Source organism: Pimephales promelas, chromosome 1 (assembly GCF_988280905.1).
Source record: "Pimephales promelas chromosome 1, fPimPro1.hap1.1, whole genome shotgun sequence".
Taxonomy (NCBI): Eukaryota; Metazoa; Chordata; class Actinopteri; order Cypriniformes; family Leuciscidae; genus Pimephales; species Pimephales promelas.
Window position 1 is genome coordinate 27,533,704 of NC_142769.1, and position 12,275 is coordinate 27,545,978.

A 12,275-nucleotide genomic window follows, 5' to 3' on the forward strand; every position below is an offset into this window, starting at 1 on the left:
CGCCCTAGCGTTTTGGAAAAAGGAGAATGCGGCGCGCCCGGCATTTTCTACGCGTTTTTAGGCGCTATATGTGAATCCGGCCTTATTGTGTTTTACCAGTGGATATTACGGTATTATCTGTACACCCAAAGAAGCAAAAAAGGTCATGAGACAGAAAGACTGACAAAGACAAAAAAATAAAAAAACGTAAACATTTGAAAACTGGGATGTGACGCTCAAGTTGTTTCTTTTGTTAAAGAGGTAAGTGAATTCATCATTGGGTAGAACGCTCTCTTGAACTCCCTATATCAGTGTACGGTAATTGACAAAACTCTGAGACACTGATCCACGTCAGTAGATGGAAGTGCAGCATCCAAGCATGCACAAGACACAAAGCTTGTTAGCAACTTAATATACAGTAGTGGTCAATTATTACACCACTTTGTGTGCCAAAACGTGGAAACGAATTAGCATTTTAACACCTCCTGTTCCATCGTCTCAGAGTCAATGGGTTTTTTGAATGGGGTTTTTGTTAAATGGCTGAAAAGAGGTCTGTGGTGAACAAGCTCAAGACACTTCCGTATGTTATTCTGAGACATAAAATACATTAGTATTATCCCACTCCTGATTTTCTGAAGCTGTAACGTGTCTTGAAAAAGGCGGTTGCTAACAAGTGGCTAAATGGGACTACAGAGGCAGTCTCGTTATGCTTATGTGCTCTTAGACAATTCTAACTCAAACTTTCTGGGAAAATGTTTTTAGATAACCGAGAGAGTTGTCGGAAGCTTGGTGGTGACGTTGACCGTAGCCTTCCTTTAGCTTTTTATTTCTGCCTACTGCATTTAGTCTTCAAAATGTATCAAAGTTGTGTTAATCTGTGATAATTATCTTTATGGGCAAAACGTGTAAGTATCATAAACTTCTGTTAATCAAAGAGTTTGTTTTTTGCGATAATCCAAAAGCTTATGGAAAAATCCTATTGGGTTTTTCTTTAGGGAACAAGTATGATGCTAAATGCCGATTGGCCCACAAAGTGATGTCTAACCTGCACCACTCTTTTGGCCAAATTCAAAACATTGCCAATAATCAATGCCAAAACATTGTTTGGTAAAATGTTCAGATATGTTTGGGCACAGAAGTTGCTGCTGCCCATGTAGAGCATTTCAAATCAGTCACTTATGAGGTTCTATTTCATTTAGGATGCCTAAATCTTCCTCTAAAACTAGTAAACATTGCAGCTCATTGTGAGTGTAAAAGGAGACACTTACCAGACCTGTGCAGGTGGATATAGCCACAGAGGATTCAGAATGGTTTCGTATGGAACCCTGATAGAGGCAGTTATGAATAGAAGGGTCAAGGGTCGCTGTGTTGATGCCCTCTGCACCCAGTGTCTGTATGGTAAACCCCTCTGCCAGCACATGGGATGGCTGCAAGTCTAAATGCAATTCCTTGCCAAATGCAGAGACATGATAATGCACTGAACCAGCAGCTTCTGACAGGGACCTCCTGGTTCGTTCATGTCTTGACACATCATGGGAAATGTAGCCTCCAAGTGAGTCCACTTGCACTGGAGTGGCAAAATCGTAATCTGTGGACAAACACAGTTTAAATAATCTGACTCAATACCAATTCATTACCACTTAATTATAGCATTATCTCACTACTATAACTTAATATTGTAGTGTCAGCAACAGTTTTCTGTCCATCAGGAATCAGGACAGGTTGTGTTGTGACTTTGATTCCATGTCTACTGCCTATTGGTTATTTATATGCTAGTACACTCCTTAAAGCTGACAATTTTACCAGGCAGATACTTATAAAATTTTCTCTTCCAGGAAAATTATAGCAAAAATACCGAAGACTCATCCTGCACTACACATATTTATGTCTGATGAAATGGTTTCTATTGCTACTCCCCATAATAGCACCAGTCAAAGACTGGCAACTCTAATGGTTAATCTTTTTTTTATCATTATTCTTTATGGGATAATCCCTTTCATGTCCCACCAAAATGTTCTTTGTTAAGACGAAATGCAATACAGGTAAGAAAACTGCACTTGTCGAACCACTTCATGGGCTCTTGTCAACACTTGTTGTATCACTGTTTACACTTTTATGCTGCTATACAAGCCTACCTATATTTCTGCTTTTTTTTCTGAGCTTTACGTAGTTCAATACTCTTTGTAGCCTGTGCAAGCTAAATGATGAAGAGGCTATAAGTGAACATATGTTTCATGTAGCCACAATTTATATACAAAACTAATGTCAAGCATTTAACCATAATCTCACAGGGAGGTGTTTCCAAACTTTCCACTGGTTGTGTAAATATGAAATAAAAAGACAATACCAAAACTCTCAGTGACTAGCTCCTACGCGGCAGATAAGAGAAGAGGGAATCCCTTTAATGCGCCCACACATACAGAAGGCTACGCGTGCACAGGCACAGGAAACTCACATCTTGGGAGTATATTTATGTTGTAAACCCCCTAATTCCCCTAATCTATGTAGCATGCTTCCGCGTATTATAGCTGTACAGGTAAGGTATAGCTATCCAATAAGAACAGGTAAGGAATTTCGGCTCAACTAAAACACAAGAGCGCCATCGGCATCAATTATTGCCTTGTCATAATTATAAAGAATAAAAATACAATCATAAATTGCAGTGCGTAAAGACACGAACCTTGATAGAGGCCGCCGGTGTCGCCGGTAAATGAGAGCGATGTCACAGAGTGGAAGCAACAGAACTGCAGAGCCTGCAAATAGCTCACCACAATTAACTTGCTAAATGACAATGAGTTCAGTATATATAATAAATAATTAATTATCAGTGTGTCACCTGCCTTAATAAAGTTCCCAAAAGACACACTCGCCAGTAATCTCACTGATGTGCTGTTAACCAAAGGGACTTGTAAACTCCAAAGCAAAAGGAAAAGGCAATCCATTTTGGCATGCATGCACCTTAACTGTTACCTCTTTAAAAACGGGGAAAGGAACGATCCGCAAATCAATGCAATGCAATATAGAGACATTGCTAATTGTTTAAAATGTCCTGTTTCAGTCGTTCCTCAAGTAAAATCCACTGGGTCCATTTGGGTAACGCGCACCGCCTCTGTCTGCGAGCGCAGGTACACAGAGAACTGCTGACTGGTGCTGAGCGTTGACAGTCGGCGGGTGTGTGGGGGGTGGGGGGTGGGGGGTGATGGGTTGTGTAGTGGCACCGGCTGATGAGGAAAGGGTGGGGGTTTAAATTCCACCAATCAGGCTATTCGGCGCATCAGCGCTCCTCACTGTCCGACCGTCCATAAAAAAGAGCACAGGGTTCATTGAAATGGGAAGCATGTTCGCAGCACTCCCTCTCAATGAACGGTCCGAGCAAGTAAACACACGCTGTCGAAAGAGTTTATGTGTTCAATGTGAAACTGAAGAGTTGTGAATGGGCTGCGGGATGATTTATGATAATGTACACTGTACTGTATAATGAAGCGCTTTCACGTCAGGTCTTGTTCCTAAAAACTGTACTGTCATCTGTTCTGCAAGCGCTCAGCTGATATTTAACTCTATACATTTGTAGCCTACAGTAGTTTGTTTTAGTTAAGAGTGTTTTGTTCTTCAACCTAAAAACTGAGAAAGCTCATCTACTGCTTTTTTTCAACACTGTGCAAACAAGATCTCCTGATGACCTAGTTGTGACAGTGACCTGGATGACCGTAGTTGTTTATTGCCTATAAAATCTTCTTACTTGGCAACTTTTGAGTGAAAAAAAAAAATATAGAGATAATTTATTATAGGTGTAGGATAAGTAGTTTTCACTAGCCATGTTGAAATACCTTTTCAATGCATCATGCATGTAATCATTGGCCCTACACGTTAAATGAGAAATAAATAAACAACAAAAGTCCCAAGTTTATAAGTAACCTACAACACAACACAATATGTTTTTGTTTGTTTGTTGTTTTGTCATTTCAAAGTAATGACTTTCAATAAATGGGTCAAATTAATTGGGTTCCTATGTGTTTTTGATTCACAAAAAAATAATCTTCACTTTAGAATAATTTTTCAGATATCGGACGACACTAATTGTTTGTTTTCATTCAATAAAACATTTTGAAAATCATTCCAAAAGATCTGACTTGTTTGTTGGGCAATCACATTTCAAAGATTTAACCAGGTCTGAATATAAACTGGTTCTTGATTACCAGCTTTATGATACCCAAATAGAGCGCAGTTAGTACACACCAACTCCAAAATATTATTAAGACGAGCTCTGTCGTTTGGGTCGACTTTAGCACTCTCCCATAAAAGGATCTCATAAAACTACTTGATTTTCAAACTAAATGTTTATGAATCATATAAAAGTTGAAAATTAAGGTTCAGCCAAGCTTAAAGATCAATTCAAGACGTCATAAGAGGTGGATTAAAAGTAGTTTGATATTTATTTATGTATTTCAATGGTTTCAGCCTCTAATTAACAGAGGAGGCCAAGACAATCTAGCTCTACACAATATCAACCATATGACAAGTAGCTCAAAGAAAGTCTCCATGTGAAAAGAATCATCCAGTGAGTTTAATTGTGCTTTACAATCTATTAGTTTCCAGCCTCGTTTTGAAAAGTCTTCAGAAACAGTGTTGTCAGATGTTTTAGTAGCTAAATGTTGGCTTTTTGTTCAGCTTGTCAAAGCCAAATGCATCAAACCCCAAAGGAAGATGGTTTTGCTTTGACTACAGTGTTGTTATTTACAATATGTTGTGTGCCAACACTTCTCTCTTTGGTTTTAAAAATGTGCCCTAACTCCACTGAATGGAGTGGGCAAAGATACTGTAGCTCAACAAGGCAAAAACATACCGTAAAGGCAAGGTATTTGCTTGCATATTGGTTTATGTATACAGTATGTTAAATGGAGTGTCCAAAATTGTCTAAAGGCTCACTCATAGATGTCTGTCCAAAAATCAGTCACACAACCAACCAATGAACAGTTAAAGCCGAGGGGCGCAGATACAATACTTGCCAGTAAAAACTTCTGGAGTAAATGAAATGACTCTTAAACCTGTTTCTTCATCAGCTTTTTGCAAAACATTGGCACATATTATCGGTTAAAGCGACTTTCGCAATTTAACGTAATGCAATAGGCAGTGAGGTCATAACTCAGCCTCTGACCTCATATTTGCTAACATTTGTTCTCCCTCTCTTTACATGGCTGTACACCATTTGTTTTATATTTGTTTGCATGTTGTAGAGAAATGGCTTTTCCAGCAGCGGCTCCAGCTGGGGAGAACTATGCCAGGTCAGGGTTGCCCATATCTGCTCCTGATTTAGCCTTCCCCGTACTGCATTTGAAGAACAGAATGCAAGACTGGAACCATAATGTCTGACGGTCAGTCGAAACACACCTACAAATAACCATGATCCAAGGGTTTCAATTAATTTAGACAGAATAACACAGCAAAGCTCATGGACATGTATTTGGCTTCAGTTTTGAGAACACAATTTGCTTTGAAGGACATAAACCTATAGATCTTCTAAATTGTGGAAGTCACAACCTACTTGAATGGACTAATTTCCATTCAACTCTGCAAAAAAATACATCCTTAATGAAGTCTATATGTGGGAATTAAATCTGGGATCCAGACTAGGATGTTGACTGGAGAGGTCACAAATCTTAATCCATGACAAGTATCTCTACACCTTTGAGTGGAGGTTGCACCCACTGTTTATTTGACTGTGTCACTGAAACTCCAAGTATAGGAAATAACTGCTTTCAAGCCTGACCTTTTGACTTGAGCTTGTTGTGAACTCTTTCTTCTCTTACTAAAGTGTATACTCAGAAGGAACTCAGAAGTGAAGACTAGGTTGTATCTTCAGCAAGATACTTTATTGAGAAACACAAGCTGTTGGTAGCTGAAGTCCTCATCAAATCTAGTCTCTGGTCTCATCATTTGTAAACTTTCCCAATATAAAATACTATTGTATTATAAATCTAAATTAAACATGTAGATACATTTGTAATCCTACAATCCTGCATATCATGCCCTGGAGAACATCCCTGATATCTGTTCTCTTGACTTGAAGGCAGCGGGAAATTTCCAACTTGCATTCTCAAAGACATCGTGGCAAATATGGTTATGTCTTCATAATAAATTCTGAAAGCTATCAGTGTTTATATTTTAAAGGGTTAAATAAAGATCAGAGCTTGTGTCCACGTGTGTTATGGGTCAAATAATGGTTAAATTGGTATTGAAGTGGAAGTTTATTGTCTGTTTAATGTTGTTTACTGTCTGTTTACTCCTTGATATTGTGTACCTGGCCTGAGAATATAGACTTCAAAACCGTGTCAGCACTCAATAAATGATCAAGCACATTTCACGATGTCAGCACTGAGAAGCAGCCTAGTTTAAGAAAAAAAACAGCTTGACATCGTCAGTGAAGCTCCTTGAAGTCCAGGGCAATAAAAATAAATAACTCCAATACTATCAACATGACAAGGCTCTAGACAAGGGTCAAATGCTCATATTCATATAAATACAAACATGGGAGAGAGGTCTGTATATGTGTAGCTGCTCTGTTTTGTAATATCTATTTGCCTTTGTAGGCCCGCACACATATGTGTAGAGGATAAAAGAAAAAAGACTCAGATATGTATTAAACAATGCCTTAACATCTGATAAGACTCCAGTTAATGACTGCTTAATCTGGGATAAAGCCCCCTCCTCCATTCCCTTTTAAAAGCCATTAGTGTTGACCCATAAAACAGTAATGTCTCATTTCCATGATGGACATTTTTGAATACATCCTAGTACTAAAAAATTGTATTTACCTTTATTGTATGAGTAAGTGAATTGCAAACAGGAAAGTACGCAAGAAAATATGTGCTTGATTTTAACAATTAAGCTTTTCATAAAAATGTTGAACAAATTGCAATTTAGCCATTTGCATGTTCTCGGGTAGCTGCGTTTACATTATAGATTTGCCCAAAATTTTGCGACATTTTCTTAATGTCGATAAAAACTATTGTGAAATGACGGAGTTTCCATTAACCGATGTAATGCGGCTAAAACTTTTTTTGGTTACACTTTATTTCGATAGTCACTTTAGACATTCTACTAACTATAAGTAACTTTTCAACTACATGTCAACTAAGTGTCATTAGAGTATTAGTAGGCTGTAGTAGACTGTCAGTAGACTGTTAGGTTAGGGTTAGGTGTTAAGGGTTCAGGTTAGGAGAACAAGTTGACATGTAGCCGCAAAGTTACTTATAGTTAGTTGAATGTCTAAAGTGGACTATCAAAATAAAGTGTTACCCATTTTTTTTTCCTCTCACAAGAAGTCATTCCAAAAATCATTGCAATGGAGGTTGGAAGGTTTACATATACCAGACACCCCACTAGCTTTTATTATTATTATGATTCAAAGGAGACGTAGGCGTGTTATCCAAGCATTAATGGCAAAGAAAGCCCCTTATACTTGGGAGCGACACAAATGAGTCCAGTATTCCTATAATTATTTTGTCTTTTATGAGTTCAATGAAGAACTCTGTCTTGTCTTCTGTCCAGAAATATTTGCATATTTTCAATTCCCAATTTCAATTTGTGTAATTTGAAGGGTAATGGAAACGAGGCTGATTTCAAGTCATTTCAGAGAAAGAGCAAGTTATTACTTATCTTGTACTACTTATACGTATTACCTAAAGATTACACAGATCAATCATTCACAATAATGCTGTGTTCCAGTCCACTTTACTTGCTAACTTCCCTAAGCACTTCCACTCGGGGGAATCCCGGCCTCCATTTTGAAGTGCCTTTCACTTCGTGATGTGAAACGCACTTCATATGTACACTTCAGCTCCACATACCACAATGCAATACAATTGTAGCGTCACTGCAGATCGCATCTAATCACCACAACCACAAACAACTCTATGATATATATATAATTTAATTTAATTTAAAACAGCCCAAACACACCTATATACATTTGGGTGCTGCATTAAACAAATTTTTATAGGGAAAAACAAATGTAAATAATAAACCAACACCATTCCAAGTAATCAAGGGCTTGGGATGTTCCAATTAAGCCCATTTCAGTTTCCACCAGTAGTGGGCACTTGTAGCACATAAGCAATGACATACATTCGAGTGAACGAGATTGAGGGAAGTTAGCGAATGAAGGGCATGACAATTTTGAACTGGAACCCAGGCTAAGACCAGAGCCATTGAAATAGTATTATAATAAGTCAATGGATTACAATGAATTACTATCATTCTTCAAAATACATATCTTCTTCTGTTTTCAACAGAAGAAAAATAAACGTCTACCTCTGTTTGATAACAAAATACTTTCTCTTCCAATCTACAAAAAAAAAGAATGTAGGCTACTGTTGTGACGCAGTGCGGAGAAACAGAGCTGAGGCTGGGTCCAAACGCAGTGTAGCTTTATTAAAGAAACTTAAAACAAGACACTAGAAGCAAGAAACTTGAGAGCACCAACGCAACACACATAAATTCAACAACCAACAAAGACAGGGCAGAAACACAGGGCTTAAATAATCAATGACAAACGAGTTAGACAAGATAACAAGGGGGCGTGAGAAATGAGAAACACCTGGGATAAATAATGGACGGGCAATAACTAATAACGAAAACACACAAAATCACTACGTGACATAGCCTCCCCCCTATGGGCGGCTCCCGACGCCCATACAAAAAACAAACAGTTCAGGAGGGCGGTGAAGCGGAGACAGTCTTGGGGGAGGGACGGAGGGCCAGGCCCGTGCAGGGGAACAGGACCAGGAGGTAGCCAAGGCGGGCCTGGGCCGCAGAGCATGGACCTACCAGACTGGGCCGGAGACCAAGGCGGAGCAGGACGTGGCAGAGGCCAGGGCGGAGCAGGACGTGGCAGAGGCCAGGGCGGAGCAGGACGTGGCAGAGGCCAGGGCGGAGCAGGATGTGGCAGAGGCCAGGGCGGAGCAGACACAGGCAAGGTCCATGACAGCCTCGCCTCCATGGCCCCCACAGAGTACCTACTGCCCCCCCCCAAAAAATACTTGGGGAAATTCACGGGAGGAGCCTCTGGGTGGTAAACGGGTTCAGGAAAGGTCTCCCGGAGCTTGAAGGGCGCAGTCAAGGTGATGCGCAGAGGCGGGGCCGGCAGGGCGAGGCGCAGAGGCGGGGCCGGCAGGGCGAGGCGCAGAGGCGGGGCCGGCAGGGCGAGGCGCAGAGGCGGGGCCGGCAGAGCGAGGAGTCTGGGCACGCTCACCGGGGCCTGGCGAACCAAACGAGTCCTCCTTCTCCTCCTCCTGCGGCGGCGCGTCACAGGGCTAGACACACTCGCTGGACTGGACAACTCACTCACTTGAAGAGGAGATGCAGCGCTCACTTGAAGAGGAGATGCAGCGCTCACTTGAAGAGGAGATTCAGCGCTCACTTGAAGAGGAGATTCAGCGCTCACTTGAAGAGGAGATTCAGCGCTCACTTGAAGAGGAGATTCAGCGCTCACTTGAAGAGGAGATTCAGCGCTCACTTGAAGAGGAGATTCAGCGCTCACTTGAAGAGGAGATTCAGCGCTCACTTGAAGAGGAGATTCAGCGCTCACTTGAAGAGGAGATGCAGCGCTCACTTGAAGAGGAGATGCAGCGCTCACTTGAAGAGGAGATTCAGCGCTCACTTGAAGAGGAGATTCAGTGCTCACTTGACTCGATTTGGACCTGGACACACTTGACTCACTTGATTTGGACCAGGACACACTTGACTCACTTGATTTGGACCAGGACACACTTGACTCACTTGATTTGGCCGTTGACTCACTTGACTCGGCCGTTGACTCACTTGACTCGGCCGTTGACTCACTTGACTCGGCCGTTGACTCACTTGACTCGGCCGTTGACTCACTTGACTCGGCCGTTGACTCACTTGACTCGGCCGTTGACTCACTTGACTCGGCCGTTGACTCACTTGACTCGGCCGTTGACTCACTTGACTCGGCTGGCACGCGCTCAGTGGAAAACTCTTGAGGCAGGAATGCAACGGAGCTCACGTGAATCGCGAGTTCGGCTGGGCTGACGTGAAGCGCGGGCTCGGCTGGGCTGACGTGAATCGCGGGCTCGTCAATGCGCACGTGAAGCGCGGGCTCATCGTGACTGACGTGAACCAGCGGTGAAGACGACGAGGGCTTCGCGGGTAAAGTACACTCGGCAGGTGTCGAGTAGAATAAGCGCGCAGTAGTGAAGAGGTCCTGCAAGTAACGAGCCCGAGCGACATACCCGTCAAGAGTCCAGTTGGCAAGGTCCCGCGGCATCCATCGAGCGATCTCATAATCCAGCCCATTCAGAAACAGGCCCATGAGCTGGATATCATCTAGCGCTCCCAGACTGCTAATGGACAGGAACTCCTTCGCGTACCTTTGGACAGACTGGCCCTCTTGCAAGACCGACGACAGGTATTCTGTCATAGCCCGGTTGCTGACGACTGCTGGACCCATATTGAGGTTGGTTGTTCTGTGACGCAGTGCGGAGAAACAGAGCTGAGGCTGGGTCCAAACGCAGTGTAGCTTTATTAAAGAAACTTAAAACAAGACACTAGAAGCAAGAAACTTGAGAGCACCAACGCAACACACATAAATTCAACAACCAACAAAGACAGGGCAGAAACACAGGGCTTAAATAATCAATGACAAACGAGTTAGACAAGATAACAAGGGGGCGTGAGAAATGAGAAACACCTGGGATAAATAATGGACGGGCAATAACTAATAACGAAAACACACAAAATCACTACGTGACAACTGTACTTGCACTGTAAAAATATGATCAATTTTAGTTGTCAACATATATTTTTACATTGCTTTAACTCATAAAAATAAGTTCTTTTAGGCAAGGCCAACCCGATCTCACGACCAAGTCGTACGAATTCGACGAATGATTAAAAAGTGGCTAATTCGTAACAATTCATACGACCTCACTCGTATACGAATTAATATGATTTTGCTAAATCGTACATATTTTACGAATTGGCCAATTCGTATGAATTCGTACGAATGACCTACCCCTTACCCCGCCCCTAAACTTAACCATCACGTGGGTTTAGACAAATCGTACGAATTAGTGAGGTCGTACGAATTAGTACGAATCAGACACTTTTTAATCATGCGTCGAATTCGTACGAATTGGTTGTGAGATAGTGTTGGCAAGGCACACTCATAATTTTATGACTTTCTAATGTAATTTAAGATGAACTGACTTAAACATCCAAGTTCATTATACTTAAAAACTTAAAACAGTGCGTGTAAGGTATCACAACAGGTGGGCTTTAGCCCTGCAGGCTTTAGGTAAGAGGAAGATCATTTGTGGGAGACAAGGCTCCTGGGAGTCTGCCGATTCTTCTTTAAAGGATTATCACTCTGTTCTATCCAATATCAGTGTGACAGACCTACTGAGCATACCTACATGCTTTCGTTTAATTTGTTCCTGTGCTCAACGTTTAAACCTCAGTCTTTACTGTTGTACATGAAAGCTCACAAAACTGCTTAAGCAGTAAAAACTCCACATCCTATTAGCATCAGATTTATGCTAGTTGAAGTGAGTTAGAGTAAACCTCACAGCAAGTCTCCATTGTGTTCTTGTTTGCAGTGAGCAAACAGATCAGACTCGATGTATTTTTAGTTCAGCGCTCTGCGCACGAAGAATCTTCTGAGTGGCGTGTTTGACCATACGAAACCATCATCCTTCATTTGCTGTCAGACATAGAATTTAACTCTCCCGTAATTGCAGCCTAAATATTGTTGTTTGGGTTATTTTTTTCCCCATGTGTGGAAATATAAAAATTGCAGGAGTGAAGAGGTTAGAGGAACAGGCAGAAGTTTGTTCTGAAGCCTCTTTCTTGACTTACCACAATTACCAAAGAGAGCCGGGGGATAAGGAGTGGCACCAAGGACACTCCAAATACAATAATCAAGTTAAAGATACAGTGCTTATGTCTCATTTTACTACTTTTTACTTCATTTACTCAAACAGACTGATGTGTCATGTAGTATAATTTGCAGAATAGTATAAAATGCAATTTATAAATCATAATTTTATAACGCGGTGAGATCTGAGCATTGAAGCCAAAAAGGATCTGAAATTCAAACAAAAAGACAAAGATACAACACTTTAATAAACAGAGCAGTTCCATGAGGGTCCCTAATTAGGGAAATGAGCTGCAGTTCCACGAAGCAAGAAAATATGTATGATGGGACTTCATTTTAACTATCGATAATTGACTGGATGAGGAAAATTACACACCAGAATGTAGTCAGGCAAAATGTA

At 41.3% G+C, this 12,275-nt stretch overlaps 1 protein-coding gene across 1 annotated transcript in view; it reads right to left on the reverse strand.

Annotated features, from left to right (window-relative positions):
• Window positions 1-3,136, reverse strand: part of adamts18 (ADAM metallopeptidase with thrombospondin type 1 motif, 18) — a 59,003-nt gene extending 55,867 nt beyond the window's left edge. Inside the window, exons 1-3 of the mRNA XM_039693488.2 lie at window positions 2,820-3,136; window positions 2,660-2,732; window positions 1,248-1,567 (exon numbers count right to left, since the gene is read on the reverse strand). Of these exons, the coding sequence (XP_039549422.2) occupies window positions 1,248-1,567; window positions 2,660-2,732; window positions 2,820-2,933 (507 nt within the window). The 5' untranslated portion in view covers window positions 2,934-3,136. The remainder of the gene's footprint in view (window positions 1-1,247; window positions 1,568-2,659; window positions 2,733-2,819) is intronic.
• Between the last annotated feature and the right edge of the window lie 9,139 nt (window positions 3,137-12,275).